Genomic DNA, 27,831 nt, shown 5'->3' on the forward strand with positions numbered 1-27,831 from the left:
GCATGTGCTGTCGCGATGCAGCAAAGCTCCAAGATTCACGGCGGACACGCTGAGCAGAGCGTTCCCGTTAAGCCTTCATATACCCCCCCGAAAAAGTCCCACGACCCTTTGGTTCACCTGCTAGCTGGCGCGTAAGCTTCCCTGAATCTCGCCGCTGTCTCCCTTTGATCATCGACAACTAACTTGGCCCGTATAGGAGTGGAGGATTTGCAACTGCCATCGTCACGTCTCCCCTTGATGTCTTGAGAACCCGACTCCAATCCGACTTCTACCAACCCGTCTCCCGTTCCGCCGCCGCCTCCGAAACTGCCCTTCCTCCTCGCACAAGCCACAAGACCCTTCGAATAATCGGCAACATCTACAAGGCCGAAGGATGGAGAGCGTTTTTCCGTGGTCTCGGCCCTAGTCTGGCCGGTGTGGTTCCCGCAACTGCCATCAAGTTCTACGTCTACGGCAACTGCAAGCGCATCGGAGCCCACATGCTCGGCTACGGCGAAGACTCGACACTCATCCACGCCCAAGCCGCGATCTCCGCGGGCATCGCGACAGCAACAGCCACCAATCCGATCTGGCTCGTGAAGACACGGTTGCAACTGGACCGGGCCCAGACCACCACCGGCACTCGCCGCTACCGCAACAGCGCCGACTGCGTGCGCCAAGTGCTTCGTCAAGAAGGTATCCGAGGTCTCTACAAGGGTCTGAGTGCGAGTTACCTGGGCTCCGTCGAGACGGCACTGCACTTGGTTCTGTACGAGCGCCTGAAAACCATTCTGCATAAATCACTTGGATCGCACGACGGCACGGAAACCGCGGCACAGAAGGAAATCACTAGCTGGATCAGCACAACCGGGGCTGCTGGGTCTGCCAAGTTTGCTGCCGCTATGATCGCGTATCCGCACGAGGTAGGTGATCCATCCTTTTGAATGATTTGTTACCAGGCGTATACTGACGTGGCTGGTTTCTCAGGTGATCCGGACCCGACTACGCCAGGCGCCGATGGAAAATGGCGCTCCCAAATACACTGGCTTGCTGCAGTGCTTCCGACTGATCGCTAAGGAGGAGGGTCTGGCGGGTCTCTATGGAGGTTTGACACCCCATATGGCCCGGTCCATTCCTTCCGCCATTATAACTCTCGGGGTGTATGAGTTTGTCCTGAGATTCGTTGGCACGTCGTGAGCACAGATTTCTCGATATGACATACTGTATAATACCCTCAAGACTCGCTGCTCGCTACTTTGTTAGACGAGGTGCTGTCGTGATCTAATTGCATGTATTCTACACTGGGCGTTGGCAGTTGGGATTTTTTGGGACTGTTAATAGAATCTCCTGTCCTGGGAACTGTACTATATATTACTTTACTCGGCATTCCTCTGAAAATACATCGAATCAATCCATGTGATTATCGCTGAGAGCTTATCCACGAATCGCTTCATAGCATGAGTGTTTAGTCTAGAGGGATCGAGTCTCCGAAAAAAGTTGTGTTAGAGGGGGAGGCTAAGAGCCGGGTATGATATTTTGCTCAAAAAACGCCATGCAACGCTGATCCAGATGGGAGATATGCGATCAGGTGAGAAAGCCGGGAAAACCGAACCCGGAAAAGAAGGAATAATCGACGGGGGAAAGTACATATGGGGAATCATCCAAGCGTATCACCAGCTCACGACGCGTCTTCATCAACCGCCTCTTCCACGGTGGCTGCGCGACCCTTGCCCTTCGTGGATTCCGAGTTTGTGGTATCAACGGCCGAGGCGCCTTGAGACTGTGCGCTGCTGCCCCAGGATGGGATTGCAGACGGGCCTGCCTCGGATACGTGTTCAGACTGAACGTCTGTCCATTCTTGTGATGGGGAGTCTGCCCGATGATCCACCGGCGCAGATGATGGTACATGTGATGTACTCCAGCTGTGTGAAGCTTTTTCCGTGTCAGCTGTTGGGCCGTCATTGTTCGCATTTGGCCTAGCAGCTTCATTGGTACTACTGTGAGGACCGGCAGGTTCGGTCAACGGTGCTTGGGAACTGACTGCGTTGCTTTGGGTTGGGGTAATAGTAGAGGGACCCGGCACAGTGGGCGTAGGATGGAGACCCTGTGCCGTGTTTCCAACACCAGGTGTGGTGGACTGGAGTGGGACGAGGGTCCAACCTGCAGGCAGGCTAAGCCCCTCGGGCAGACGAGGATCTCCAGATCCTATAGGCGAAGCACCTGTGCTCGAGACAAACTGCCGGCGGGTCGTGACGGCTGAGGTTCCAGGTGTCAGGTTTGCGGGTCCTGGAGATGTGGTTGTCTGGGCAAGAGGATTGGCTTGTTGGAGGCGTAGTCGGTCCAGTTCCATCTGGAGGGTACGCACATGGCGCAGTTGTTCGGTGGTGAGACGAAGAGAGTTGATCTCTTGTGCAATTTGCTGCTCAATCTGCTGCAACTGTGTATGAATGCCGGTGGTGTTAGAGGGAGGGGCGAGTGGATTCTGAGGAGCAGCAGGTACTGGCGGGCGGCGACCAAAGCCGAACCCAAACCCGATCTGCCGGGCACCTTGCGGGTTGGCATTTGCAGCCGGTTGTAACGGTGCATTTCCTTGGTGGATTTGTTGATGAAGGTTGTGGAAGAGATCGCCACGCACAGCCCCGAAGCCAATTCGGAAAGGACCGAATTGATATACTCGAGCTCGGGGAACTCCTTCGCCTTGAGCGCCTGGTTGGCCAGGCATCTGGTTTCCACCTGCCGCATTCTGCTGTGGCCCAACACCAGCACCAGGGGCGTTATTGGCATTGGCACCTACTCCGCCTTGGCCTGTCACAACCACTGGACGACGGCAGGTTGGACAGTTCTGTTGCCGCTCCAGCCAGCTTCGTAGGCATGCAAAATGCAGAATGTGGCCACAGGGAAGCTTCTTGGGGCGCAGCCGGTCAGGGACACGGCGTGCATTTGCAGCAGGTTGCGCCTCGCCTTCACCAGCATCAGCTGGCTGAACTGAGACCATCTCTTCCCGACAAATGATGCAGACATCTTCTCTTGCGACTTCATCCATGGTCGCATCTGGGTATCTCTCGTTCATGTCTCTGGTTGCGTTTCGGTAACGGAGGAAGTCCATGATTCGACGGCCAAAGGAGCGGATGGTGACAACAACATCACGCAGAATGTGGATGGGCAGGCCATAGAACGTAAGTAAAATGGCGAAGAAGATGAGATAGACGATGAGTTTCACAAAGTCGGTCAGGAGGTCTAGATAGAAGACCCATCGGCCCTTTTCCTCCCAACCGGGAATGTCAATCTCCAGTTCATTCACGTCATTCTCATCTGGGAGATCGGCGGGAGGAGAACTTTCGCCTGCCCGCGCATGAGCTCGAATGGCCTCAATGCGGGTGGCACGAATTTCGGCGCGACGTTCCTCCATCTTCGCCTTGACCTGCTGACGGGTAATATAGATTTCCACGAGCGCGATACCGTATCGAGCGGTTGTGGACGAGGACAAGATGGTCAAGATGGCGAATTCAAAGCCGAACATCACCATCATATCTGGCCGCGCCTGATGAATGACCGTGTTGACGCAATATCGCAGCATAAACGCGTTGAAGAGGACCGAGAGCACCAGGGAAAATGCCAGCCGGATATGGAACAGCCGTGGATTCGCCGGCGGTTGCTGCTCCAGATATTCCACTCGTCCCTCTCCAATCCAACCCCATACCTTGCCGACAAGAAGTGAGATAAACATGACGAGAAACCATCCCCCAAGCTCACCGCGGAAGATGGTCATCGCGAGACATGTCTCCGTGACGGCGAACCATGCCCGCTCGTAGAGTTGTTCGGTCTCGATAGGCCGTAGAGGTCCGTAGAGAAGTCGCTGAAGCCAGAAGAGAAGGAAACCAGTAACCAGGAGACATAGATTGGTAAGGATCTGGAGGGCGGCGCCCGGGCGCAAGGTCAGTGAATGCCTGTCGCGGGAAGCATAGGGGAAGCAGGGCAAGCTTTCAACAGAATCAAGAGGACTCACCATGAGATTGGCACTACTCTGCGAGAGGTACACACAAGCCGCGTAGAAGTTGGCTCGCTGGTGCAGTGCTTTCAAGAACACACCGGTGGCCAGGACCACGGAGGCCTGCAGCAGTCAGCGGGAGGGGTCGCTCATTGAGGCACAGGCATGACTCACCCCAGCGTACGCGGCCAGTCTCATGGCGATCGGCTTCGACGCGAGGGCCGAAGATCATCAGAGGAGGAAGGGAGAGGAGGACGCTCACGCGGGCATCGGGGAGGCGTGGAGTATACCATCTGGACAGCTTTCCAGAATAACGGCTCCTCCGCATCTTACGTCAGCGCTCTCCGCACGTGCCTCCGGTGCATCGCCAAAGTATAGCTAGGTTAGAAAGTAACTACATTATGATTATGATCTCGATTATTCCTTGGGACAGTTGACTTGCTTACTTTCTGGCTCAGCGCCATCGAAGATATCACCAAGGTATAAATGGATAACCCTTGAGACCCCGACTGCTATCTGTGTAGAATCCTCCCCTCCTCCGGGGCCCCCTGTGACACCAGTTACAATTTGGACTTGCTGGGTAAAATCTAAACCAATAACATGAACTGGATGGCGGCGAAGAAGTTTGAGGATATGGAAAATAGAGACTTTGCTGGGATCTTGGATCTGTATACTGAAGCATGTTGCTTGTTGAGTCGGAGAGCAGCAAAGCTGGTGGGCCACCCGACTGTTTAGGCCTCATGGGTGGGTTCCCTTAGACCCTTAGCTTCTGGTGGCGCTATGAAAGATTCTGCGATGGAGTATTCTAAATTTGACAAGGATAATCTCCTGCAATGCCAGAAGAGGAGTTTGAGATGTTTGGTGAGTGACGAATGCGGCTCTATGTACCGGGAAAAGACGGAGGCGCAGCGTAAATAAGCCGTGGATGTACAATAAAGTACGATTTGAGGTTATCTGCTGGAACTGACATGAAGTTTTTACTCCCATTTGTGAGACGCGTTTGGAGTAGCCTAGTCCGTTCAACTAGGGGCAAACTATATGTATCTAGATATGTCCGTGTAGGCCGGACGTCGAGTGACTCGTCACAGACCCGGGTGAAGATACGCCGTAGGTGCCAAAATACTTCACGTTGCTTTTTTTTTCTCAATGCATTTCGGACTTTTGACTAGACCAATCACACCGAGGAGGCTGTGAGGTCTGCACAGCCTTGCGGCGCAAGAACCCCGCACCTATCACTCCTTAACCCCCGATGGAGCCCTTCCTTGGGCGGCTGATTTCTATAATCATGAGTAACGCAAGCTGCAAATTCTGCCCGATTCTGTCCGTATACGAGTGGAAACAAGGTATGTGTATTTAACACTTGGACAGTGTATTTGCTGATATCCTAGGTCACGAATGGCGACGACATCAGATTAGCGCCCACGAATTGAAGGCGAAGAGGGAAGACGATTCTCTCCAAATAATATCCGAGGATACACAAGTCTATATAATGTTGGTGACTATGCATTCCGTCACAAGAAATGCAACTAACCTCTGCAGTATCGCGAGTGCTAATGTCATTCGCCGATGCCAGCCATGTCGACAAGACATATCCAACGCCTTCCATATCCCCGAAACCTGGTGGACGAACTACTATAGAAAATCCAATGGATACTTTGGATGCGGAGCGACTCGAGATGCCCAAGGCATCCTGACGGGATTTAGTAAGACGACTTATCTCAGCATGGAAAGCCACGGATCGGTGACGCTAATGGAGATCAGATGCATGGGCATTTTTCGAGACGAAGCATCTCGCCCTAAATCTACAGTATCACTGGACAAAGATCAATGTCTTCACTCGATGGTTGAGCTCCACGAACCAAACGGGTGTCCTTGTCTTCGATCCCAATGAGCATTTCCCGCGCCCTCTGTTAGACTTGAGACCGATGACCAGTCATTTGAATGACCCGTTGTGGGTGTATGTAAAAGTGTTGAATGAGGTCTCTTGTCTGCAGGAATCCGCTGTGTGGGCCACACGCGATCAGATCCGCGCGATCGAGAAACAGACAAATCCACCAGGAAGACCGCAGCCAGACTATCGCCGATTACACGACATTGCCAGACACACAGTGCATGTAACTGAGTCTCTTGACGTGAGCATCCAGAACCTGGGGCATATTCTGAGCAATCATGCGAGACACATGAACAGGACGTTTCCGAGTCTTTTGGGAACGAGGCAAGACCCTGATGTATGGCAAGACATTCACGCCGAGCTGACAGCGAGCAAGAGCTATCTCGATAGCCTGAAGCTTCGCTCAATCTCCAATGAGAAGAGGCTACAGAACGAGATCCAGCTAGCGTTCAACACGGTCGCTCAGCATGACGCAGCTATCACCGTCGAGATCAGCAAGGCTATGAGAGCAGATAGCTCGACCATCACCACGCTCACGTGGGTGACTCTGACATTTCTTCCCCAACCTTTATCTGTGCAATCTTCAGCATGTCGTTCTTTGATTACAGTGCTGATTCGGGCTGGTCGGTCTCGGGGAAGATTTGGATCTACTGGGCGTTCGCCATTCCCACGGCCATTGGCACGGCTCTTTTGTGGAACTACTGGCACAGGATATTTCCACACTCTGAAGTGGAGCAATTGAGGAGGTTGAAGATGGATATTCCGATGCAGGACAGGCCGTGAACGGTTATCAGTGTTCCATGGCCACCCTGTCGGCTTTATCTTGGCAGAGCAGTCTAGGACGACGCCGGGCTCGAAGTGTACAAACTCGAAACTTTTCAGCAACAACTTGGCTTCTGCAAAGTGAACGACACATTCCAATTTCCTTTTTTGAAACATGTTCTGAATTGACGTAATCAAAAATGTGGTGAGATGACCCGCACGAACTATATATCGATGGAGACTTAGCGTAGATCACCAAAGTACTCACCTCCATGGTAGAAGCTTCTCGTAGACACAACTGGCATATACATAGTATATAGTATGTAGTTAGTTAACGAGTCCGACTTTCACGTCATTGTTTATCTGATCACCACACGTGACCGCTCCCCACATCGATCGGTGACACAACCAGCTGAAGAGAACATCCGAGCCGATCGGATTGCGATCTCTCTCGACCTGTCCATCATCATTCCCCTGAACAATGCCCTGTCGATGACCATGGCGTCATCTCCAGCACTGTTCACTGCTTCGCGGGGTCAGACGCTGACCTATCTCCTGGCAGTCTGCCCCTTCTCCATTGCATTTCTAGTGTTTATCAATTCCTCCATCTCGTTCGTGGTGACGGATCTGATCGGACTCCATGAAGGAGAAGGGGATGTGGTTGGAACGCTGGGGTTCGCCGATGAACTGCTCGCGCTGGCTGCGTGCCCGCTCTGGGGCGTTCTGTCGGATCGCGTCGGCGTGCGCCATGTAAGCTACCCCTTGGGTCGAGTTTAACGGAATGCGGATTGCTCATGCCAGACCAGGTGTGTACTGTTGGATATGCAATCATCGCACTCGCATTAGTGCTTTTCGTGCAGGCCACGAATGTCTATCCGCAGCTTCTTCTGGGGCGATTGCTATTCAGCTTGGGAGGCTCGGCCGTGTCAACCATGGTCACTGCAGTATTGCCCACCGTGACGGGCCAGGCGCTGAGCGCCCAGGCCAACCGGGCATCTGTCTCATCGGATTTGACAATAACGCCGCAGCGGGTGCACGGTCATCGGATCCGCCAGAGCGATGCTGATGTCAATGCATCCGGTGCCTCGCCTTCTGCGCGACTCTCGGGATTCGTGGGTCTGTTCGCTGGATGTGGTGCTCTCATCTCCCTCGGCGCTTTTCTGCCTCTCCCAGCCCAATTCGAGAAAACGGGCCTTTCGCCTTCGGAGGCAATCCAGCGCAGTTATTACCTGGTTGCCACCGTGGCCGTTGGTATTAGCATCGTCAGTTTCTTTGGTCTGCGCAACCTTCCCGGGGAGGAAGGGAAAGGGTGGACAGCCCTAGGGAATACACGCCCGTCGCACCAGATAGACGATGACCTGCCGGCTGGATGTGTGCAGCCGACCCGACTGCCTTATTGGAAGCAGTTGACGACCGCAATGCTCTTGGGATTCCGGAATCGCAGCATTGGACTCGGCTACGTCGGAGGATTCGTCGCCCGGGCTTCTTCCGTGGGCATTTCTCTATTCATCCCTTTGGCTGTCAACCACTACTACCGTGCGTCGGGGCTGTGCGATGAGGAGCGCGAGCCAGTTCCTGGCTCGGGACTGGGGGATATCAAACGAGCATGTCCACGCGCATACATCCTTGCCTCCATCTTGACCGGGGTATCGCAGTTGGTTGCTCTGTTTGCTGCGCCGGCATTTGGCTTTCTGACCGACAAATCGCGGCGGCACAATTTCCCACTGCTTTTCGCGGCCTTGGTCGGGGTGATCGGATACGTGGCCTTTGCGCTGCTGCCCAACCCTCAGTTCCAAGGCCCCGAGGGCAACGCGGGCGTGTTTGTGATTATGGGACTGATCGGGATCAGCCAGATTGGGGCGATCGTGTGCAGTCTAGCAGTGCTCAGCAACGGCATTCTGTGCGTCAGCCTGGAGGACGAGACTTTGCAGAAGATCTATGACGATCAGGATGTGCACGGAAATGCGAACGCGGAGGATGAAGACAGCGATGAGCCTCACGAGAGCCAGCCGTTCTTAGCCGGGACTGTCAACCGGCAATTGGAGCATCTGTCACACCTGAAGGGGTCCATTGCCGGAGTCTACTCGCTATATGGCGGGGCGGGCATCCTGCTGCTCACGAAACTGGGTGGGTTGCTGTTTGACAAGCTGTCGTCTGGCACGCCGTTCTACATCATGGCGGGGTTTAATGGGATCTTGCTGGCCACGGGGGTTATGTGTGGCATCATGAATCACGTCGCTCCGGCAGTGCACTGGAGGGTGTAGAGCACCTTGGCAGACAGCCATAGCTATGGAAACCATGTTGAGTCTGTTTGAACTTGCCCAAAGTCCTTTCGTCTGCCTTGCAGCGCCTGCCGTAATGTTCTAGCCTGGTCGTAGCCAACCTTGAACTACGAAGTATACGAGTGAGTGCGGAATAAGTATCAGTATGGAGTACATCAGCGCATGATGCAAAGGGGCGCCGTTTTTGGCGCGTAGATTGGAATGCCTGAATTGGACCCGCAATGGCTTCACGTTTAACGAGTCAGTCAGGGTCGGTCAGGGTCAAAAGGGTCCGAAGGATCGAAAAGGGTCCAAAAAGGGGTCCATGGGGCGCCCCGTCGCAACCGAAAGAAACCACGACATATACAGGCCCTTGACCCGGCGCGCAATGCTCCCCGTCCTTGGCTATACCCTGATAGTTTGAGAAACTTGAACTTGTATGGATAAGAACGTGGCAATCGACCCCTAATCTGGATATCGCGAGGCTTCTCCGTCCGTCTTTGATGACGAGCGACACAACATTCTTCCGCATTGAGCAGCGCCGTTCTGCGCTACTCGGAGCCTAAACTCGCTGCAGTTTAGCTTGGACTCGCGCCTCCTTTTCCACTTTGGATCCTGGCCTGGATGTATTTACTCGAACCGCTGGGGCATCTGGTAACCCAGATCTGACTTTGGTTCCTGAATACACGCTAGCAACCCGCTATGGCGCTTTCTTGTTGGCGCCAACCATGGTGTCGCTTGGCGTCCTATCACAATCACCCGGTCCAAGTCTATACTGGATTGAGTTGGATTCCTTCAGGACCCTTAATGGGCGTGTCGCCCCCAGATTCTTCACATCCGACTAACGGGCTTCATCACTTTCTCTTTCCCGGGCGCATCGCTGCCGCCGGCTTTCTTTTCTCTTTTCATCCTACCCAGTCACTCCTTTGAACTGAACCCGTCGATTGTACTTCACGTACTCTGCTTCTTATCCATTCCACTCACTTTTTCGTTGCCCAAGTCTCACCATGCGCTATCACGCTGTCGCTCTTTTGGCTGGCGCATCTGCTGCCACCGCTGGAAACACCGCAACTCTGCTTCTGCCTGGCTTTGAGCACCACGCGTTGCAGGCTGGTGTACTTGGATCGGTATGTGTCCCTCGGTGGAGTTTGCGCCGGTCGATCAAAACAATGTCACCTACCTGGAGGAGAGCACTCGGCTAACACTCTTTAGAGTGGCGATGCTACCACCTACCTGCTGACCTGCCCGACGACTGTCGCTGCCACTTCCTGTGGTAGCATGACTGCCATCGCGGCCCCGACCTCGGCGGAGTTGATCAACGTCGGCAGCGATGGCCAGCCTGCGACGCTGGCTTGCAATGTTGCCGGTACCACCTACGCTTCCTGCAAGGCGCACTGGGGAACCAAGGTCACCCAGAACACGCTGGCTCCAAAGGATCTCAACTGGATGCCCGTGCCGGTCACTGGTCTCTGCTCGACCAGCACGCTCACTCCGACTTCTACTGCCACCCCAACCCATACTTCGACTGCGTCGATTGTCACTCCGACCTCGACCTGGACCCCGACCTCGAAGGTCACCCCCAGCCCCAAGTCTTCCACCCCCGTGTCGAGCCCGAAGAAGTCAATTTCACGACCCGCCTCGTCGACTACGGTTGTGACTAGCTCCGTTGCGGTGACTGCTACCACCTCCGCCGTCTCGTCCACTTCAGAAACCACTCAGTCTGCATCTTCCACCCCGTCGACCACCGCCAATGCTGCTGCACCTCTGGCCGGCAACGCCTGGACCCTCGGAGGTGCCGTACTGGCGCTGCTCTACGCCCTGGCGTAGTAATAGGACTCGTGCCCTTGCTTCTTCCATTCCCGACTCGATCAGGCCATGAGTCCGACTCACTGACCCTCATCAGCCTTTGGAGGGCTTTTTTCACGTCTTCTCCACGCCTTCCCCACGTCTTCTCCACGTTACTTCTCATAGATGTAATCCTGTATACCCCAGATACACATACACATCGCCTATTATTTAATGATTTACCTTTCTCCACGACAGCATGACCAAGCGCCGGCTCCTATACATTTCTCCATTCCACCTCTTCACACTATTTCCTCTTACTATCCATGTCTACTGTGTGTATACCTCCATAGCGAATCTACATCCCATCTCCCCATCACTCCTTCCCAACGGACTCCCGCACCGGCAACCCAGCAGCCCTATAAACCGCATCCACACACTCCATCATCCACACGCTCTCCTGCCCAGCAACCCAAAACGCCGGCGTCCGCCCCTGCACCGCATCCACAAATGCCTCCAACTGCCACCGATACGAACTCCACCCCGTCCTCCCGCCCTTCTCCCCCGTCGACACCGCAACCCGCCCCCACAACGGCCCCCCCTCATACTGCTTCCGATACACCGTGCCCATCCCCGAGCCCCCCTTCTCCCGCACCCGAATCCAGTGGTACAAGTGCGGCATGGCAAAGTTGTAGAAGCACAGCACGGCCTTCTCAGTCTCGACCTCGACCGCCGGCACCTCCCACAGCCGCGGGACCAGCCCGCCGGCCCACGGCCGCGCCAGGTCCGTGTGCACCCGGCAGTTCACGGCGTTGCCGCGCGGGTCCTCGAAGACGAGGCGCGCGTGCAGGGCCGCGTCGATGCGCGGGTCTGTCGGGGAGAGGCGCGCCGTGACGGAGACGAGGGCCGAGGGCGTGGAGGCGTGTAGCGCGAAGCGGGCTGCGTTTAGGGCGGGGAGGAGGGATATGGCGGAACCGCCTGGTGCGTCCGATAGAAGAGAAAGTTAATATGGGGTCGATGGAAGGCGGCAAGGCATCTTGTGAGGCTGCGCTGGCTGGTACTATGTACGGATGTCCACGCGAGATCGGGGCGGATGCGGTGCGGTCTTACCTGCGGCTTCGTATTTCCACCGGTTGTCGGTGGAGTGGATGCCCGGCGTACAAGTCATGGTGGCTTCGGCGCGCAGGATGCGTCCGTATTCGTTGGAATCGACCATCTTGCGCCATGCATGTGTGGCGGGATGGAATTGCCAGTGCACCTTGTAGAAAGAGACAGTCAGCTACATCTGGATGGTCTTTGAAGATGCGCGTAAAGTATCACGATCATGGAGCTTGGAAGAAGAAGAAGAAGAAGAAGAAGAAGAAGAAGAAGAAGAAGAAGAAGAAGAAGAAGAAGAAAGAAGAAGCTCACTCCATCCAGCAAAACCACCCCCTGGTGCTTAGCATAGTCCACCAAAACCCGCACCTCCTCACTATTCGCAGCCATAGGCGCATCACAGAGGACATGTTTGCCCTCAGCCAGCGCCTGGCGGACCAGCGCGTAGCGGCATCCAATAGGCGCGGACACATAGACCGCGTCGACGGCCGGGTCCTGGAGCAGCCTGGCGTGGGAGCCGTAGGCTTTGGTGAAGTGGTACTTGGAGGAAAGCGATTCAGCGATCAGACTGTCGGAGGCGGAGATGGCGTGCAGGACTGTGCATGGGTGCGAAGTAGATGGGTCGATGACTGGCGGCGCAGACAGAACGGGTTGAGTGAGCGGCTGGTCGTTTTCTACTTGGGAAGTGGGCTTGGACGGACTTACTTGTCGCAGGGTCGAGATGACCCTCGGCGATCACGCCTATCTTGATTGCGTCGGGTCTTTTGGATGGGGTTGGATGGAGCCGGGGCCAGAAGAACTGGTGCAGGAAGCTGGCGGCTTGGATTGCGAGGGCCATGCGGAGATAAGTTGGGATGAAGATGTCGGGTATTGTAGAATATGAGCGAGCTTCTCAACAAGGTGATGCATCTCGATAGTTACTGTCTATATACCAGTGGCATGACGTGATCATCTCGTCAAGATGTAGTTATCGAGGGCGAATTCTGGATGGGCCTGGACGTTCGTTGGGATAAAGTTGTAGATCCCCGGTCAACGTGCATCTCCTCCTTGTCTATAGCGGGGCCTACTAATGCAGAGCATCGAATAAGAATGAGGTCTCTATTGCCTATGCCATGCAATCCGGGCATGCACGCACTGTGTATCCCTAATAAAAAGAGCACCTCCGAAAGACCCGCGACGCCAAACGCAATCCGAACCACCCGTCGTAGTGCAAAAGAACAGAGAACATTGCAAGAAAAAGAGACCACGCAGCTTAAAAAGCAGCCCTGGGGCCGAGTCACCTAATAAAGCAAAGCATCAAGGGCCGAGCCGCCTGAGGCAGGGTCAGGCATCACAAAGCAACCCGCAAGCGATTCAGCGCACATGGTGGCGTCGTTACTCAGCATTGGCTTTCTTCGCTTCCGGAAAGCGGTCTTTTAGTGTCACCATTAGCGCGGGCTTATCCCATAAGAAGTAAACTTTCTGGTCGGTCCACTTGGCACTTTCGCGGCACAGGACAAGATCGAAGTTGTACAACAGCTTGCACAGGATCAGACGGATCTCGCAGTAGGCCAAGCTGTCGCGATTCATTGCTTAGTTGGGGGGAGTTCTGTGATATAGTCAGGACACACTCACTTCTTGCCCAGGCAGTTCCTTGGTCCCAGGCTAAAAGGTTGCAAGACGTCTTTCTTGTCCTTCTCAAAGCGGGCATCGTTTCCCAACCATCGCTCTGGCATGAAGTCATTCGGGAAACTGAAGTTGGACGAGGAGTGATATGAGGCGTAGTGATGGCAGGCGACAACTGTCTGTGCTGGAATTTAGAGACGTTCCGAGAATGTGGACTGGGCAACTTACTCCCTCTGAAACAAACCGGCCATCGATCTCGGATCCTCCTGGCGGGACGATGCGCGCAAGGCTGGTCACAAAAGGTGGATAGAGACGCAGTGACTCCTCGATAACTGCATTCAAGTACTTCAAAGAGGCAGTACTGCGGAAAGTGATATCTTCATCCTTGGCAAAGGCGGAGCGAATTTCTTTCACGAGTCCAGCCATGACATGACTGTGTGTACAGAGGTAGAAGACACACCCCGAAATCAGCGTCGCAGAAGTCTCACTGCCTGCAACAATAAGACTTTTCGGCGTCAGACCGAGTTAGTATTACTTCTGCAAGCAAAGTAGGACGGGAAAGGACAAACATGAATGCATTTGAATGAATCTCAGCTCGGCTCATGATCCGCTCGCTGTCAAGATACTGCCCTTTCTTCTCACTCAATCCATTCTGCAGAATAGCAGACATGAAGTCGGGTCGCGCGATGCTCGCCTCAAGTCGTCGATCGACCTTCTGCGCGGCGAGCTGGAAATGCTGTTCTGCTTTCCGCTTGGTCTCCATGGGAAGCAAAGCATTCAGTACTTTATCGAGAATGGGGAACTGCTTGGCGGTGCCCGCAAGCGCAAGAGCCTTGATGGAATTGAAGATCAGTTGAATCCACGGATGTAACTGGTTATCTTTAAGACAGTCAAAGGACTCCCCGAACATCAAGTCGCCAGTGATGTCGAAGGTGGTGTAGTTCATCCATATTTTGATATCAACGCGTGGGAGCCCGTGCTTGGCAATCTCAGAGCGCAGCTTTCCGATCATAGTGTCGACATAGCCCTTGATCAGTCCCTCCTGGTCGCGCAGGGCTCGCTCGGAAAAAGCGGGAGCCAAAAGCCGCCTCTGTCGCGCATGCACAGCATTATCTACCGCGCATACGAGATGATCAACGCCATTCGCCGGGGGAATGTAGTGGCTACGATCTTTGGGAAAGCAGCCCCCTGGCCGAAAGCCATAAATGTCCCGAAAGGCCTGCGGGGTATTGAAAGCGAGCTCGTTAGGGCTGATGCGTAACACAGGGCCATAACGCTCATGCAGCGCAGTAATATCCAGATGATTATGGCCCCGCAGGACAGAGAGCTGCAGAGGGATGCGCGAGATGGCCCAGAGCTTCGGGCCAGGGTACCGGCGCAGAGGCGACCAGTAGAGCTCGTAGACGACGCTATACAGGATCCAGAGTGGGACCTAAACCACCCAGGCAGAGAATTAGCGCAACTTAGACCCCCAGCAGGAAGCAAGGTAATGTGAGCCACAGGTCCCATGGGAACGGATTGTCAGTTCAGGGTAAGGCAAAAGAGAGAGGTGTGAGCAGGATTGCTGTAGGGTCCTGCAGCTGTAACAAACGAGGGTGCACGGAGATGCAACTTACCAGGACTCCTGCAGATGTCATCCAGAACGGAACACTGGAGGTTGCGCCAGACCCGAGCATGATGGAAAACGACTCCACGAAAGAGGAGAAGAGCCCCAGGGCCTTGTTGCTCAAGTCCATGATATTTACTCCTTTGAGGCCATTCAGTTCTTTCACTGGTGGGATGGGGTGGGAGGGAGGAACCTTGTCTGCGCTTGTCCAGAGGACCGCGAGATTGGAAGCCGAGCCAGAGAAAAGCCGAAAGTAACACCGAAGAGACAGCCTTTGGATGCCGTCGGGATGGGAGATTGGAGAGGGGACGGGTGGATGGATGGAGGATGGAGGATGGTGGCTGCCGTGGTGGTGACCGCGGCGGCTAGTAGCACAGCGCATTGATCTTCGCCTCCACTTCAGTTCTTTGGCTGCTTTCATTGTGCGCTATCCCATTCCTTGCCTAAGTTCATGCCATTCGCTGTTGCGCAAGATCATGATTTAATCTACATTGCTCCGAAAAATCATTCTCTGCCCGGCCCGATTTCCCACTCAACCAGTCATCGGATAATTTCCCCACGGCTTGCGACCGTATACGATATGCAAGTTGCAATAGGTGTGAACGTCGGGGTCCTTCAGATCTCTACGCACACCCGCCAGGAAGACCTGGGTGTCGTTGTTCGACCATCCCAGGACGCGGGTGAAGAGCGCCAGCGAGTAGGACTCGACCGCCATCAAGAGTGAACACTGGTTGTACCGGCCAATCTGTTTCTGTACAGGATCCCTGGACCATCCACTGGAAGGAACCTAAATCTCGCACACGCAAGACGGGTCAGTTCCATGGCAAAACATATAGCAGACAAGAGAAGGCGAATCAAACGGCGGCCGAGGGTCGTACCTTGTACACCTCATCTCTCACATCTTCAAAACCCGCCTCGACCAGCCGCTGTCGGTGGCCCTCGGCGATATTCATAGGCCGGTTAAATGCCTCGCTGGCCTCATGCAGTCGGCCGAGGAACTCGCACAGCGTCGGGGCCAGACGCAGCGAGTCGTCGTCCGACTTGAGCGTCACCTCGAATTCCTGCAGTTCGACCCAGCCCCCGGGTCGTAGATGCGTGTAGGCCTGCTGCAGTAGCCGCGGCCAATTGGCGATGGCGCCCCCTAGATCGCGTGCGTGAATGAAGTCGAAGGGCCTGTTGGCACTGAACAGCCAGGGTGATTCGGCGTCGTCCACGAGAAAGCGTAGATTGGGCGGTACCCACGAGGGCTGGATCGGACTCAGATCGGTGCCCACCACTTCTGCGCTGGGATAGCTATCTGCAAAATCAATAGCCCAGATTCCCGTACCGGTGCCAATGTCCAGCACTCGCTGCATGTTCGAGCCCAGCGGTGCTCGGAACAACGCTCCGTTGAGAACTAAATTGCGGACGTGGTGGAGAAGGTCCTGACGATCTTGCTCTTGATCGTCGTTCGGAAGGACATAATGGCCCTCGCGGTAGGAATGATATCGTCTACCATTCTCATACGTATAGTTCTTCACGTCTGAAAGAAGTGACGCGGTGTAACTAGAGGTGTCGGAATGATAATCATCGAAGACGGAACTCCCGTCGCCGTTTGTTGAGCCCGTAGAAGCTGTGTCCGCGGTATCTGCCGTATCAGGTCGAGTTGGTTCAGGCTCAGATGCCGATATCAACGACGATTCGGCCGGGCCTGTCGATTCGAGCTGTGGTATAGCTGAGCCGCTCGTGCTCACGGAGTTTGACTCCGGGATCTGCGGTGGAGACAAGGCCCAAGCCGTCTCCATAGTCTCCACTGTAGTCGAATCCACCTGGGGGACCGGCGTAGATCCCGCTGCTGTGGCAGATGGCAGAGAATCCGGCATGGTTATTCTTTGTTTGACATGTTCTTCGACTGAGTCCTCCGGTATCGAGGCCAGGTGGGGTGGGAGGGCCACTATATGCTCCTGGACGGTGTTTTCTGCTTCCACTTCAGATTCTGGCTTGTCAACCTCCAGTTCGAGCGACAGCGGCGGCAGGACCGTAATCCCTTGAACCTCTTTCAGGGACTCTGTGGACTCTGTCTCTGGTTCCGATGTAGGCAATAGGCACAGAGAAGGCGGTAAAGCGCTAGTCCCCGCCGGGCGAACTAACGGGTCGTCCTCTGGAATCTGCAGAGGTTGGAGTAGTAGAGGGGAGGGGGATGCCGGCACTTCTTCAGAGGCAGAATGCTCCATCACAATCCTCAACCCCGGATCTGGCGGCGATGGCGGTCGAGGTGGCTCGGTTTTGTCGTGATGACGGGCTTCTCCGAAGGCAGAGCCGGCGCGAACAAAGACTGGCTCGGAAAAGGAAGGAGAGGGCAACGCCATGTCCGTGCCCACACCACTTTTTGGAGAGTCGAGTTGAGGATTTTCAGAGCGCAGAGCGGAATAGAGGCACAAGAAGCCCAGCATGTCGGCGTTCATGAGGGGCCAAGTGCTATCGTTGGGTGTCTCACGGTAACGTCTCCCTTGTTGCACGTTGAACAATCAGATGGCAAATGAGACCGGTGTAGCGAGTGAGCCTCGTCGCCAGCCATTCAGAGTTCTCATGGGCCGTTTATCAGGAGGGTGGCACTGGTCTCGCTGGAAGGTGATAAGGCAGGCCCTAGTCAGAGGCCCCCGAGGGCACCTGATGTTTCTGGGCCTGTGGCGTCGATTCGGGGGCATGAAGTAGGACAGAAAGGAAAGTGAAATGGCCCGACTTATATCGGGAACCATTGGTTCCCCGTTGGGTAGCGAATACAATGGCCCTGCTGCTTGTGAGGCATGTCCGACCAAGACATGTCGCATTCCACCCGTTAGCCCTAAGCCGATCCGTCTGGTTTGAAATGGCTTTCTTTTGCCCTGCATCTGGGGATGCTGTCAACGAACTGCAGATGCCATGGTTTGGAGAGGGGAAGGGGTTCTTTGATGGGTGGTTGCACAAGTCGCTGGCCATCGAGCACGGTCAAACATCCCCCCGTCTGGTGCTTCTTCCCCAATGATCGCTTGCAATCTAGACCTGAACCTGGTATATGTCAATGCAAATGCCCTCAGGATCTCTTCATCCTAGGTTTCCATGCACCACAACTCTACTTCCAGCTTATTTAAAAGTCTGCTTACCAAAAAAGGCCTCTTTACAGGTCAAAGGAAAATTGCGAGCGATGGCATTTCTCAGCTGAGAGGGTCGCTGCCGAGCCCTATTCTTGAGAATCTGGGTATTATTTACTTCTTCGTTTACATGTCGACGCACTTCTAAGTTGGGATACGGGTGATGATGAGCTAGATATCAGCCAGACATCCCAGCGCCTCGAGGCAGCTTCCCCCCACCAACCATGGCCCCCGCCTGGATCGCGTCCTCTAGTCGCGTTCGCCGCCCACCTGCAGGCGCCGGGACCTGAAGACCAGCGTGAAGCACGGCGGTACGCAAAATCCGCCAGTGGGCCTCCTCGTTGAACGAGCGCAAGCTTTCCAGGGCCTCTCGCTGAACTTCCGCCCGGAGATCTGTCTGATTCGACACCAGGACTCCCCTTTCGAGATCAATGCGGGCGTCAAGGACACCCTCCTTGATAAGGCGAATAAGTTCTTGCACGAAAGGTGACTTCATACCGGTCGGCTGAGCTTGGCCGCCAACCACAGTCGGTGCAAAGATTGTCGCCATGGAGTCGAGGGTGACACAGCTGAAAGGCACTAGGTATTGCTGGATCGATTTGGTGCGGATCCGCTTGTACAGCGCGGAGACGTGGCGCTGTAGGTGGATGTCGAGAAGGTAATCTGCGCGGTAGGAGTTCAGGATATCGAGGCAGGGGCGGAACTTGGAGTTACAGAAGAACGCAATGGCCCGACGGATATGTGGTTCGAGCTCGAGGAAGTAGCGGAATGAGGCATTGTCAAGCACTCGGTTTTGGAGTTCATTGCGATCCATGGATGCCAGCGCGCAGAGGCCGCCGTAGACAGCGATGTCATTGGGGGTAAGCACTTCATTGAAGGTGTCTCCAAGGCTAGACTCGGTCGAGAGAAAAGTATTGGCTGCCTCGAGATATGATCCAGCATGCATCTGCGCCAGACCAAACGCGGCCGACATCTTAGACTGGTTCTTGGCCAGGTCCTCCGGTTTTGATTGGGCGTTGCGTAGTCGGTGCACGTATGACTGCACGCTGAGCCAGTCGCCCCGTTCAATGGACACGCTGATCAGCTTGAAAAGCATTGATGCGATATGGTTTGGCGTTGTACAGTAATCTCTCATGCGAGAATACGCCTTGGATGCGGCAACTAGGTCACCCATCTCATAATAGTGATTGCCCAGGTCCTCGTTGCCCATCTAGAACATATTAGCTTCGAGAATCGTCCTCAACGAGGGAACCATCCTCACCCGAATACTCTCTTTGATCAAATTATTCTTGTATCCCCGAAGCTCATGCTCCAAGCGATCGGTCTGCGCCCGGACCGAGCGCTGCACGTCCCGAACCCACGCTGCGTTGAGCGAAGCTTCCGGCTCCGTCGGGGCCACCTCTGACAGCGCCCGAACCGCTTTTTCATACTGCATCACATCTTTTCCCTTCTTGGCCTCCGCTATCGCGGTTTTGAGTGCATCGGTGGAGAGCAATGTAGACGTGATGCCTATGAGGTAGAGGCGATTGAATCGGGTCCGGCCTGGAATCAGCAAGTTAGCTCGTCGCCGTGAGGGTCTTGTGGCAGCAAGCATGTACCAGTATAGTTCGCTATGTAGGATTCGAGATCAAATTTGGGAGGATCTGTCAGAGTCCACGAAGTAATCAGCCTTCATTTTCCCTCGATTCAATGTCTGGTGGTCATTGCGCTGGCTCGTAGCCCCGCGGGAGGCGTTCATACCATCAACCTTGATTCGGGGGACAAACTTCCCCAAGGTTGCAGCATTGGTAGACACATTAGCTCCAGATGCTCCAGATGCTCCAGATGTGGCAGAGGAGATCGCCTGTGCTGGAGCAAAGGCGTCGGGCAGGGTGGTGTCCATATCGGCGGCACCGTCACGGTGACACACGATCAGCTCCAGGTGCGTGAAAGGTGAATGGCAAGCTAAGGCAAAAAGCTGTGGAAGATGATATCAAGGAAGACCCACAGACCTCACAGCAGTCAAAGCTAGCATAAAATTCAGATATTGTAATGAGGTGTGAGTGAGAGGTCGAGCATCATTGTGATGGCGGGCTGAACGGCGGGCGGCAATACTCTACCGCCCAAGAGACCGCCATTTGAGCCTCGATGGCCGCAATCATGCTTTGCATCGTCTCTTCTAAGATCCAACGACCTTTGCAAAAGCCACCTACATAGTATGTTCTAGTGGCATATTTCTTGATGCACGTGCCCATGTAACGGTCTTTACAGAGGGTGATAGTTCTTGCCAAGAGCGCTTTTACCAGGAGATCTCCAACCTCGGTTTCCAGTGCCTCGGCCGTGAGTAATCATGAAATCGTCGGCATTGACGTGCCTTAGTTTATCGTTTTCTGAAAGCCCCGGGCATTGAATAACCGAATGTTGAATTCCTGGATTACCAAGCAAATTATTTGATACTACCAAGTTCATCCTTATGACCTGATTACTTCTCGAGAACCCACGAGTATAAATCGTGCGCTCGCCCGCATTTACCTCATCCCAGCCCAACTCCGCATTCAATCTATTCAATCTCCACGCCCCCCCAAAAAACATGACAGGCAAAATGTCGTCTACAAATCCGGTCGCTCTTGTGATGGGAGCATCCCGCGGCATCGGTCGTCAAGTAGCCATCGATCTCTCCAGGAACGGCTATGCAGTGATGTTAGCAGCCAAAACAACGTCCAATGCATCCCAAACCATGCCATTTCCACCAGACCCCAACTCCTCATACTCAACAATAAACACAGTGGAGCGAGAGATCCGGGAAACCGGCGGCCAGGCCGCAAGTGTTGCCGTGGATGTACGCGATGCGACACAAATCCAGCATGCCATGGACGAGACGGTTCGAACCTTCGGTAAACTGGATGTACTGGTGTATAACTCCGGGGCAATCTGGTGGGCGTCCGTGGAGAAGACGCCCCTCAAGCGGTTCCGGCTCATGCAGCAGATCAATCCCGAGGGGCTATATGCCACTGTGCAAGCGGCGCTGCCGCATTTCGAGAAGAATGGCTGGAAGGGGCGGATTGTGGTTGTGTCGCCGCCGATTTACTCACGGTTCTTCCGGGGTAAAACCGCGTATGCGATGGGTAAGAGCGATTGATTTGATTGATTTAGTCATGAATGCAGTGTGATTCTCCCAGGATCGCTGACGCATTGTTACAGGTAAGGTTGCCATGAGCGTTCTCGTGAAGGGCCTTGCGATGGACTTTGTGCGTGAGGGTCGCACGGATATGGCTGTGACAAGTATCTGGCCTGCCTCGGTACGTCCCCTTGCCCGCTTGACGGTGAGATGTATGAGCAATAGCAGCTAACATGCTCATAGTCAATTGAATCAGCTGCGACGGAGACCAACAAATCTTCAGACAAGTTATACAAGAAAGATCTGAGGAAGCCAGTACGTGTATTTACATCCTCTGTGTATGCAAACTGAATAACTCATCTGCCCCAGACTATATTTTCTGATGCTATCCTGGAAATGATTCATGCGCCAACTGCTAAAGTGAACGGGCTCTTGGATACAGACGAGGATTTCCTCCACCGGCATTGTGGGGTGACAGATTTCTCCCAGTACTCCGTGAATCCAGGCTCGACACCACGTCGAATAATGCCTACCATATTCCCGGTGCTGGAGGTGGCAGAACAAGACGACGAAGGCCAGAGGATGGACAGTACCAAGATCCGAGCGAAGATATAGGTGTTCCAGCCTAGGCTGTCGAATCTCGGGCTGCTTAGCGTAATAAGGAAACGGGAGGCGTCGAAAGTGAAGATACCAGTCCCATTAATGCAAAAGTATGAAAACTAAATAAATCGCTCAATGCAGTGGAAAGGGGAGAGAAAGTAAAACGCAATGAGGCCGACCGAGACATGCGTGATCATGGAGGAATTAGTTGTCAACTGTTGGAATGCCGGAGGCCGATTGATTGAGCTTCGGTCTTGAATCCCTTCTCCATTCAGTCAAATGCGGCGTTTCTCACAGTAGCATGGAAAACCCTCCAATAAAGCCACCAACCAGCACACAGAGCCCATAGACATGGGCCTTGTCCACAGAGAACATTTGAGAAGCTACACCGGTTGCCGTTGAGGTAGTGAGTATACTAGCCATGGTGGTGCTAGTGGCAGCTGCCGTGGAGGTGGTGGTCAGATTGACACGGTCAGGATTCTGGGCACCACATGGGTGGTCAGCGCGGCAGGCATTCTGACAGACAGAGTTGCTGCACTTCTTCACACATTGGTTGTTGGCCTCAGTGCAGACATAATAGGGTAGCGTTTCCGAGTACTCAGATGAGTTGGGCGAAGCGTTGTTACTGCAGACGCAGCTGTAGGCCAGAGTTTGCTGGAGAAAGACGTCAGTACGGCGGCGAGCCACCATGTTTTGGATGTTCTTTGCATAGCACTTTTCACTCACAGCCGAGCAGTTGTTGGCGATTGGGGACCCCGAGACTCCGGGCATCTGCAGACAGAGCAGGGGACAGGAAGATACCTGTGAGTTGCACCAGGCCTCTGGGAGGTGATCAGTATGCTCCAATTGTTTCTTTCCCCTTGCGCGGGACTCACGTCGGGTCGAGAGGGGGACTGAGCCAGGATCGATGGTGGCAGTAGACTGGCTGCTCACCAGTGCGATAGCCGATGCAAAAACCAGGAGGGTTGGCAACATCGTGGCTGTGAGATAGAACGTGGACTGTTGGAAGAAGAAATGGAAAGAGACTGGAATAAATAACTGTGTCAGTTATGATAGTCCACAGTCCGTTACACCCAGGGAAATAAAAATAGACATCGCGGAAAGCGAACGGAATGAAGGGAGACGTGCACCGGGCCGCCACCATGTCTTAGATACTGACCGTGGAAGGGTAGATGCCTAGACTGCTTCTCGAACCGCCCGGAGAATGAGAAGATGGGAGAAGCAGAAACAGAACAGAGGCCCGTAGCGACAGATGGGGTTGAGGAAAAAGGAGGGATCAGAGAGAAGCAAGAAAGAAGTAGTAAACGGGCAGGAATGGAGCTAGAGGAAAGAAAGGAACAGTCAGGATGAATACAGGAAGGAGACTTGCAACCATCAAGAGATCACGCGGTATAGAGTCCCTGCCTAATACAGTTCCAGCTAGGTCTTCACCCTCGGTCGTGTGCTAGTCGTGCTAGACAAGTGCCTAAATCCTTAGTGTACCCTGGCTAGCTGTATGTGTCGTGGCATGCATCGTGGCCTGTGTATTGGTGACATGGCGGTCAACGGTGAGATGAGTGGATTCAATTGCTTAGAAAGACTGCAGTTTAATCAGGGGGAAGCTATTGACAGCCATCCATGGAGCTATGGGAGGCGACATGTCGATCTGGGGTGATCGACATGATCGTCAGGCATCCTTTAGGTCGACTTTCTCAAGGTAGTGAAGAGTCATGATTCCTGGAGTATGGAGAATCGTAAGCCCAGCAAGTAGTCCAGGTGGCCACCATTGGCACCTGGGCCGGTCTGCAACACGACTATCTTGCAGAATGAGAGCGACGATAAGATGTCTCAGTCGAGATCCGCAGCGCTTGCCAGGTCGGGGCTAGCGTGTTGTCTGGCTGTCCAGTACTAGACACACTATAGTGAGAGTCATGGTCTGAAAATAATTGGTCGGTGGCGATAGCTAGTATAGCTAGTTAATTAGTTTTGCCATTGTCAAGCAATCTTCTCGAGAATCAATAGTGAGCAAGGTGTATACATTCCATTCAGTCGCAGGTGGAATGGCGGCTTACATAAACCTCCCTGCCCGACACCCAAAGCTGTCGCATCCTCGAATCCCCAGAACAATTGACTTTCCCCCAACTTTCCCGCCATCCTGTGCCTCGCTTGGATCTGCCGCTACAAGGTCAGTGATCAATTCCCTGATCATCAAGCTAGTACACAATCCCCGTCGCTACACCTTGCCCTCCAACACTCTCGAGCACACCCCATCACCTATACCAATCATCGCTCATCCCCGCATGGACCGTCCACTCTGCATACCCTGGACCCCATCCCCCGACCCAGCATTGAACAACCCCCAGGGACAAGGAAATGGCATTACTGATCCATGGCCACAGCCCCTCACTCGAGGACACCCAGCCACCCAGCCGAGCCCGCCCCGACAGGTATTAATGGATGGAGCCAGCGACTGAGGAGGCCGGTCCGGCACGGCCGCAGCCGCAGCGCTCCTCCCCACCGCCAGACACCCAGTCCAGCTCCGTCGTGCATCCAACCCAAAGCGAGCGCGATTCCCCCACCGGCGCAGACACCAAGGCCCCAGTCACGACGCCGTCGCTTCAGACCTCCAGCCCGGTCGGGTCCCCCAAGTCCCGGCCCGTGTCAGGCGTCGTCCCGCCATACTGGCAACGGCACGAGCGCAATGCGTCGCGGGCGTCTCAGAGCTCACTAGCCCGCTCGGCCCCGATCACGCTGGAGGATCATACGGCGGACCCCGACTCGGAGACTAGCCGTGGGCTGTGGGCGCAGAGTGTCTCGATCGATGACCATGTCGTCGTGCATGGTAACGCGGGCGTGGGTTCATACGTGGTGTGGAACTGCAGGATCCAAACCCTCGATGTAAGTGCAGGGTGATGGTGAGCGTGCAGTATCAGATGTTCTGACAGAGTCGGCGCAGGGCGGTCCAATGGTCGTTCGCATGAGGTAAGTTCGCGGCAAGGCCACCAACCGGTTCTGACCCCAAGACACCTCGGCTCATGCATCTCGATCAGATATTCTGAGTTTGACGACCTGCGGCAGCGGCTTGTCTCTTCCTTCCCGCACGCTAAAAGTGCTCTACCTGCCTTGCCCCCGAAAAGCGTCCTCTGTATGAACTTCCCGTCCTCGGACTGGTTCATGTCCTTGCTACTGATAACTCGACAGTCAAATTCCGCCCGAAATTCCTCGAGTCGCGACGGGTTGGCCTGGAATACTTCCTGAAGTGAGTTCTCCCTAGCCGACGCATGGGATGCGGAGTCACGCCTGACCGTGGTAGTTGTGTCCTTCTGAATCCCGAGTTCTCGAGCTCGCCCATCGTCAAAGACTTCCTTTTTGGTCGGCTCTCCTAACGTTTTCTCGCATCTGTGTCCACCCGGGTCCTGGAAAGACCGTTTGTAGTATATCATGATTTAGGACTGCTCTGCTTGCATTGGATTTATGCGCAACGGGTCCTTAGGATAGGTAGCCCGCTTGAGCCGAATTCAGATCTCGAATTCTCCTTCATTCACATCATCCTTTCAACCTACCTAGATTGATAGTGTGACTTTGGCACGTCTGCCATGGAAGACACAGCACGGAAGTCAGGCACAACAAAAAGAACCAGCCAATTGACCACTGGAGCAAGGTGGTTAAGGAGGAAACTTGAACAGGAAAAAAGAAGGGGGATCGAGAAACCTGGATAGTGTAGGATGTGGAATGCAACCTGACACAGGAAAACAGACAGATGAGAGACAAAAGAACGAACATCCAGCAACAACAGCTGGTCGATACACCGATTGGCCATGCTTCGAAGACAATAACAACACGAACGCCCAGGCTATGATACAAGTTCCGTCTTTGCATATGATACAGCAATAGGAGCAACGCGGTACACAAGACGTTCTCCCCCAAGATCCCCATATTCCCTGTCATTGGGGCCTATAGCTCCGCAAAGTGATGTCACCCATTCACGGCGGCCAGGTTACCTTTGTCAACAACTTCCGACGAGATCTGTTCCGGGGACTTGGATTTGCCTTTGGAAACCCAATCCCGCAAGTCAACCCACAATATCTTGCGTAGGCTGATATTCGCCATGTGCATCATGGCGAGCAAGTGTCGCGGGCCTGGTATACCCCGCGGGAAGACAAGATACAGCGCCGAGTCCTGCGGTGGATCTGGGCGGAACTTGTCATGATATGCCTTCTTCCCATGGATCGGGAGACGGTGGAAGGTGTGGCCATACAGATCACGCGTGAGGCCCGCAAGAGGACCCGGCATGCCGGTGATGTCCTCAGGGGAGAGGGCATGGACAGGCTCAAATCCGAAAGCGAGGTATGAGACACCAGCGCGGTTCAAGAGAGCCATGGCGGCGATGATGAGCAAATCGCTAATCCCCTTTGGACTGCCAGGGGCGGCGATACACGGATCGATGTGGTAGCCACCACATCCCAGGCGGCGAAGAGCGGCAAACCCGTTAATCTGGCCATCCGGTCCCCGGCTATATACGAAGGTCATGAGGGCGGGCAACGCGAATGGATCGTACACGGTGATGAAAGCCTGCGGGCCGGTCGAGTCGTTGCGCTCAGCGCGCCAGGCGTGGTAGATGGCGACCAGGTCTGCTTGCAGCTGCGTGTCTGTGCCGTGCACCGCCGGCACGTATACGCCCAGTGAGGTACCGCCCTTCTGCGGGTGCAGCAGCTGTCGGTTTTGCACAGCGATGCGTTTCCCACTGCGCTCCAACAAGACGTCGTTGGTCTGGGGGTTGAGCACGCGTTCAACCCCGAATCGGATGGTAGTCCAGCTCCGTGACTGGGCATATTTACGAACAAAGGCCTCGCTGGCCCCCATGAAGGCTATGCCCCAGTGATGCCGTCGTCGGTATTCTGTGAATTCCTCCAACAGCCCTGCGATCTCCTTCAGTGTGCATAGCGGGTCTCCTCCCACGATCGCAATCTGGTTCTGGACCTTGAATGACAGCGCTGCCGTTCGTGTCTCGTTGACGAAGAATCGGTAGCTGGGATCTAGGATTCCCATATGTGCCACACGACCATACTGGGTTGTTAACCGCTGAATGGCCGTCATTGTGGAAAGTTCGTCGAGGCTGAAGACGCCACCTTGCTGCGGACTTTGTTTCTGGCGTCTACTGAGGCTCGGCTGGAGGGATTCACTGCTGGGCTGAGATCGACAGATGGATGTTGGGCGTGGGACTGGGATGGCATCACTCGCATCACGGCCATCCACACTGGTGGCAGGTGTGCTGTCGACTCCGGTCAAAGTGCGACTACTGCCACTCCTTGAACTTGCCCCAGAGGAGGCTGTGAGGACGGTGGTGAAGTTGTTGCGTAGGTGATCGACGACCGAGACGTTGGACACGTCCAGCCGATCGTCGGGTTTCGGGGGCGAGCAGAACTGGTCGACCAACGCATCTCCAAGCTCATCCAACAGCAAAGATTTCTTGGGCTTGGTTCCGCAAGTATCAACCGCATTGCCCTTGCGACCTCGCCGTGGTCGCTTCTTCTCGGGAGGCGAGGATATACTGATGGTTGGCCGGTTTGTAAAGTCGGTGGCCGTGGTGACCATGATGGGTGCGTGGTATAGCCTCGACAGGCAGCGGCGAGACAAGAAGAGTCACTAATCCCACAGGTCGCCACACAAGGTTTTGTGGGAAGGTGCCGATCAGAGCAAGATAGAGGAGAGGAAAGAAGAGCAAAACAAAAACAAAAGAGAGCGAGCCGAAAGAGTAAATGGCAGAAAAGGGCGAGCAGCGCACGACACCCGCTCAGGGAAGAGGCGTATTGCACAGCATGACACCTCCAGCCTTCGAGCCTTCCGCGTACCCTGGGCGCTGCTTAGGCCGAGTTATTTTCTCCCCTTTACATTTCCTTTGGTTTCCCTTTACGACGTCAATGCTTCTGCTGATCCGCTGGGTCTTGGGTCTGTAGCCCAGGGGAGTATAAACGAGGGACCCAATCAGATGCGGGCTCGGGGACGTTGATCTACGAGAGAACCAGGCTGGGCGGGTCCAATGACGGGCTGACGCCATCGTGAACAACGAGGA

General features: G+C 54.6%; 13 protein-coding genes across 13 annotated transcripts; 6 read left to right on the plus strand and 7 right to left on the minus strand.

Moving 5' to 3' along the window:
- Window positions 1–15: 15 nt before the first annotated feature.
- N7459_002190 (putative mitochondrial carrier protein (Rim2)) lies at window positions 16–1,176 on the plus strand (the record flags this gene model as incomplete). The annotated part of the gene is made up of 3 exons (XM_056941375.1): window positions 16–131; window positions 197–902; window positions 967–1,176. 3 exons carry the CDS (start codon window positions 16–18, stop codon window positions 1,174–1,176), a joined length of 1,032 nt encoding a protein of 343 aa, XP_056803230.1.
- A 481-nt stretch (window positions 1,177–1,657) lies between these two features.
- On the minus strand, window positions 1,658–4,165 carry hrdA (E3 ubiquitin-protein ligase HRD1; the record flags this gene model as incomplete). Its single annotated transcript, XM_056941376.1, has 3 exons — window positions 1,658–3,889; window positions 3,986–4,090; window positions 4,142–4,165. The coding sequence occupies 3 exons, from the start codon at window positions 4,163–4,165 to the stop codon at window positions 1,658–1,660; spliced, it is 2,361 nt and encodes a 786-aa protein (XP_056803231.1).
- A 1,051-nt stretch (window positions 4,166–5,216) lies between these two features.
- Window positions 5,217–6,641, plus strand: N7459_002192 (uncharacterized protein; the record flags this gene model as incomplete). The annotated part of the gene is made up of 5 exons (XM_056941377.1): window positions 5,217–5,310; window positions 5,356–5,458; window positions 5,507–5,670; window positions 5,729–6,395; window positions 6,467–6,641. The coding sequence occupies 5 exons, from the start codon at window positions 5,217–5,219 to the stop codon at window positions 6,639–6,641; spliced, it is 1,203 nt and encodes a 400-aa protein (XP_056803232.1).
- Window positions 6,642–7,118: 477 nt separating this feature from the next.
- On the plus strand, window positions 7,119–8,884 carry N7459_002193 (putative MFS transporter; the record flags this gene model as incomplete). Its single annotated transcript, XM_056941378.1, has 2 exons — window positions 7,119–7,370; window positions 7,427–8,884. 2 exons carry the CDS (start codon window positions 7,119–7,121, stop codon window positions 8,882–8,884), a joined length of 1,710 nt encoding a protein of 569 aa, XP_056803233.1.
- Window positions 8,885–9,888: 1,004 nt separating this feature from the next.
- N7459_002194 (uncharacterized protein) lies at window positions 9,889–10,708 on the plus strand (the record flags this gene model as incomplete). Its single annotated transcript, XM_056941379.1, has 2 exons — window positions 9,889–10,008; window positions 10,094–10,708. 2 exons carry the CDS (start codon window positions 9,889–9,891, stop codon window positions 10,706–10,708), a joined length of 735 nt encoding a protein of 244 aa, XP_056803234.1.
- A 334-nt stretch (window positions 10,709–11,042) lies between these two features.
- Window positions 11,043–12,599, minus strand: N7459_002195 (Gfo/Idh/MocA family protein; the record flags this gene model as incomplete). The annotated part of the gene is made up of 4 exons (XM_056941380.1): window positions 11,043–11,644; window positions 11,777–11,924; window positions 12,077–12,390; window positions 12,467–12,599. 4 exons carry the CDS (start codon window positions 12,597–12,599, stop codon window positions 11,043–11,045), a joined length of 1,197 nt encoding a protein of 398 aa, XP_056803235.1.
- A 536-nt stretch (window positions 12,600–13,135) lies between these two features.
- N7459_002196 (cytochrome P450) lies at window positions 13,136–15,102 on the minus strand (the record flags this gene model as incomplete). Its single annotated transcript, XM_056941381.1, has 5 exons — window positions 13,136–13,316; window positions 13,376–13,545; window positions 13,595–13,871; window positions 13,936–14,798; window positions 14,983–15,102. The coding sequence occupies 5 exons, from the start codon at window positions 15,100–15,102 to the stop codon at window positions 13,136–13,138; spliced, it is 1,611 nt and encodes a 536-aa protein (XP_056803236.1).
- Window positions 15,103–15,504: 402 nt separating this feature from the next.
- On the minus strand, window positions 15,505–17,416 carry N7459_002197 (class I SAM-dependent methyltransferase; the record flags this gene model as incomplete). Its single annotated transcript, XM_056941382.1, has 2 exons — window positions 15,505–15,759; window positions 15,851–17,416. The coding sequence occupies 2 exons, from the start codon at window positions 17,414–17,416 to the stop codon at window positions 15,505–15,507; spliced, it is 1,821 nt and encodes a 606-aa protein (XP_056803237.1).
- An 844-nt stretch (window positions 17,417–18,260) lies between these two features.
- N7459_002198 (COP9 signalosome complex subunit 1) lies at window positions 18,261–19,964 on the minus strand (the record flags this gene model as incomplete). Its single annotated transcript, XM_056941383.1, has 4 exons — window positions 18,261–19,292; window positions 19,344–19,624; window positions 19,681–19,725; window positions 19,823–19,964. 4 exons carry the CDS (start codon window positions 19,962–19,964, stop codon window positions 18,261–18,263), a joined length of 1,500 nt encoding a protein of 499 aa, XP_056803238.1.
- A 699-nt stretch (window positions 19,965–20,663) lies between these two features.
- Window positions 20,664–21,794, plus strand: N7459_002199 (uncharacterized protein; the record flags this gene model as incomplete). Its single annotated transcript, XM_056941384.1, has 4 exons — window positions 20,664–21,186; window positions 21,263–21,360; window positions 21,423–21,494; window positions 21,549–21,794. The coding sequence occupies 4 exons, from the start codon at window positions 20,664–20,666 to the stop codon at window positions 21,792–21,794; spliced, it is 939 nt and encodes a 312-aa protein (XP_056803239.1).
- Window positions 21,795–22,070: 276 nt separating this feature from the next.
- On the minus strand, window positions 22,071–22,754 carry N7459_002200 (uncharacterized protein; the record flags this gene model as incomplete). Its single annotated transcript, XM_056941385.1, has 1 exon — window positions 22,071–22,754. The coding sequence occupies one exon, from the start codon at window positions 22,752–22,754 to the stop codon at window positions 22,071–22,073; it is 684 nt and encodes a 227-aa protein (XP_056803240.1).
- A 1,461-nt stretch (window positions 22,755–24,215) lies between these two features.
- On the plus strand, window positions 24,216–25,144 carry N7459_002201 (PX domain-containing protein YPT35; the record flags this gene model as incomplete). The annotated part of the gene is made up of 5 exons (XM_056941386.1): window positions 24,216–24,656; window positions 24,715–24,740; window positions 24,809–24,903; window positions 24,960–25,017; window positions 25,072–25,144. The coding sequence occupies 5 exons, from the start codon at window positions 24,216–24,218 to the stop codon at window positions 25,142–25,144; spliced, it is 693 nt and encodes a 230-aa protein (XP_056803241.1).
- Window positions 25,145–25,733: 589 nt separating this feature from the next.
- ergS lies at window positions 25,734–27,353 on the minus strand (the record flags this gene model as incomplete). Its single annotated transcript, XM_056941387.1, has 1 exon — window positions 25,734–27,353. One exon carries the CDS (start codon window positions 27,351–27,353, stop codon window positions 25,734–25,736), a length of 1,620 nt encoding a protein of 539 aa, XP_056803242.1.
- Window positions 27,354–27,831: the final 478 nt, after the last annotated feature.

Source organism: Penicillium hispanicum (genome assembly GCF_028827665.1).
Source record: "Penicillium hispanicum strain IBT 35686 chromosome Unknown utg000002l_segment0_segment0, whole genome shotgun sequence".
NCBI lineage: Eukaryota > Fungi > Ascomycota > Eurotiomycetes > Eurotiales > Aspergillaceae > Penicillium > Penicillium hispanicum.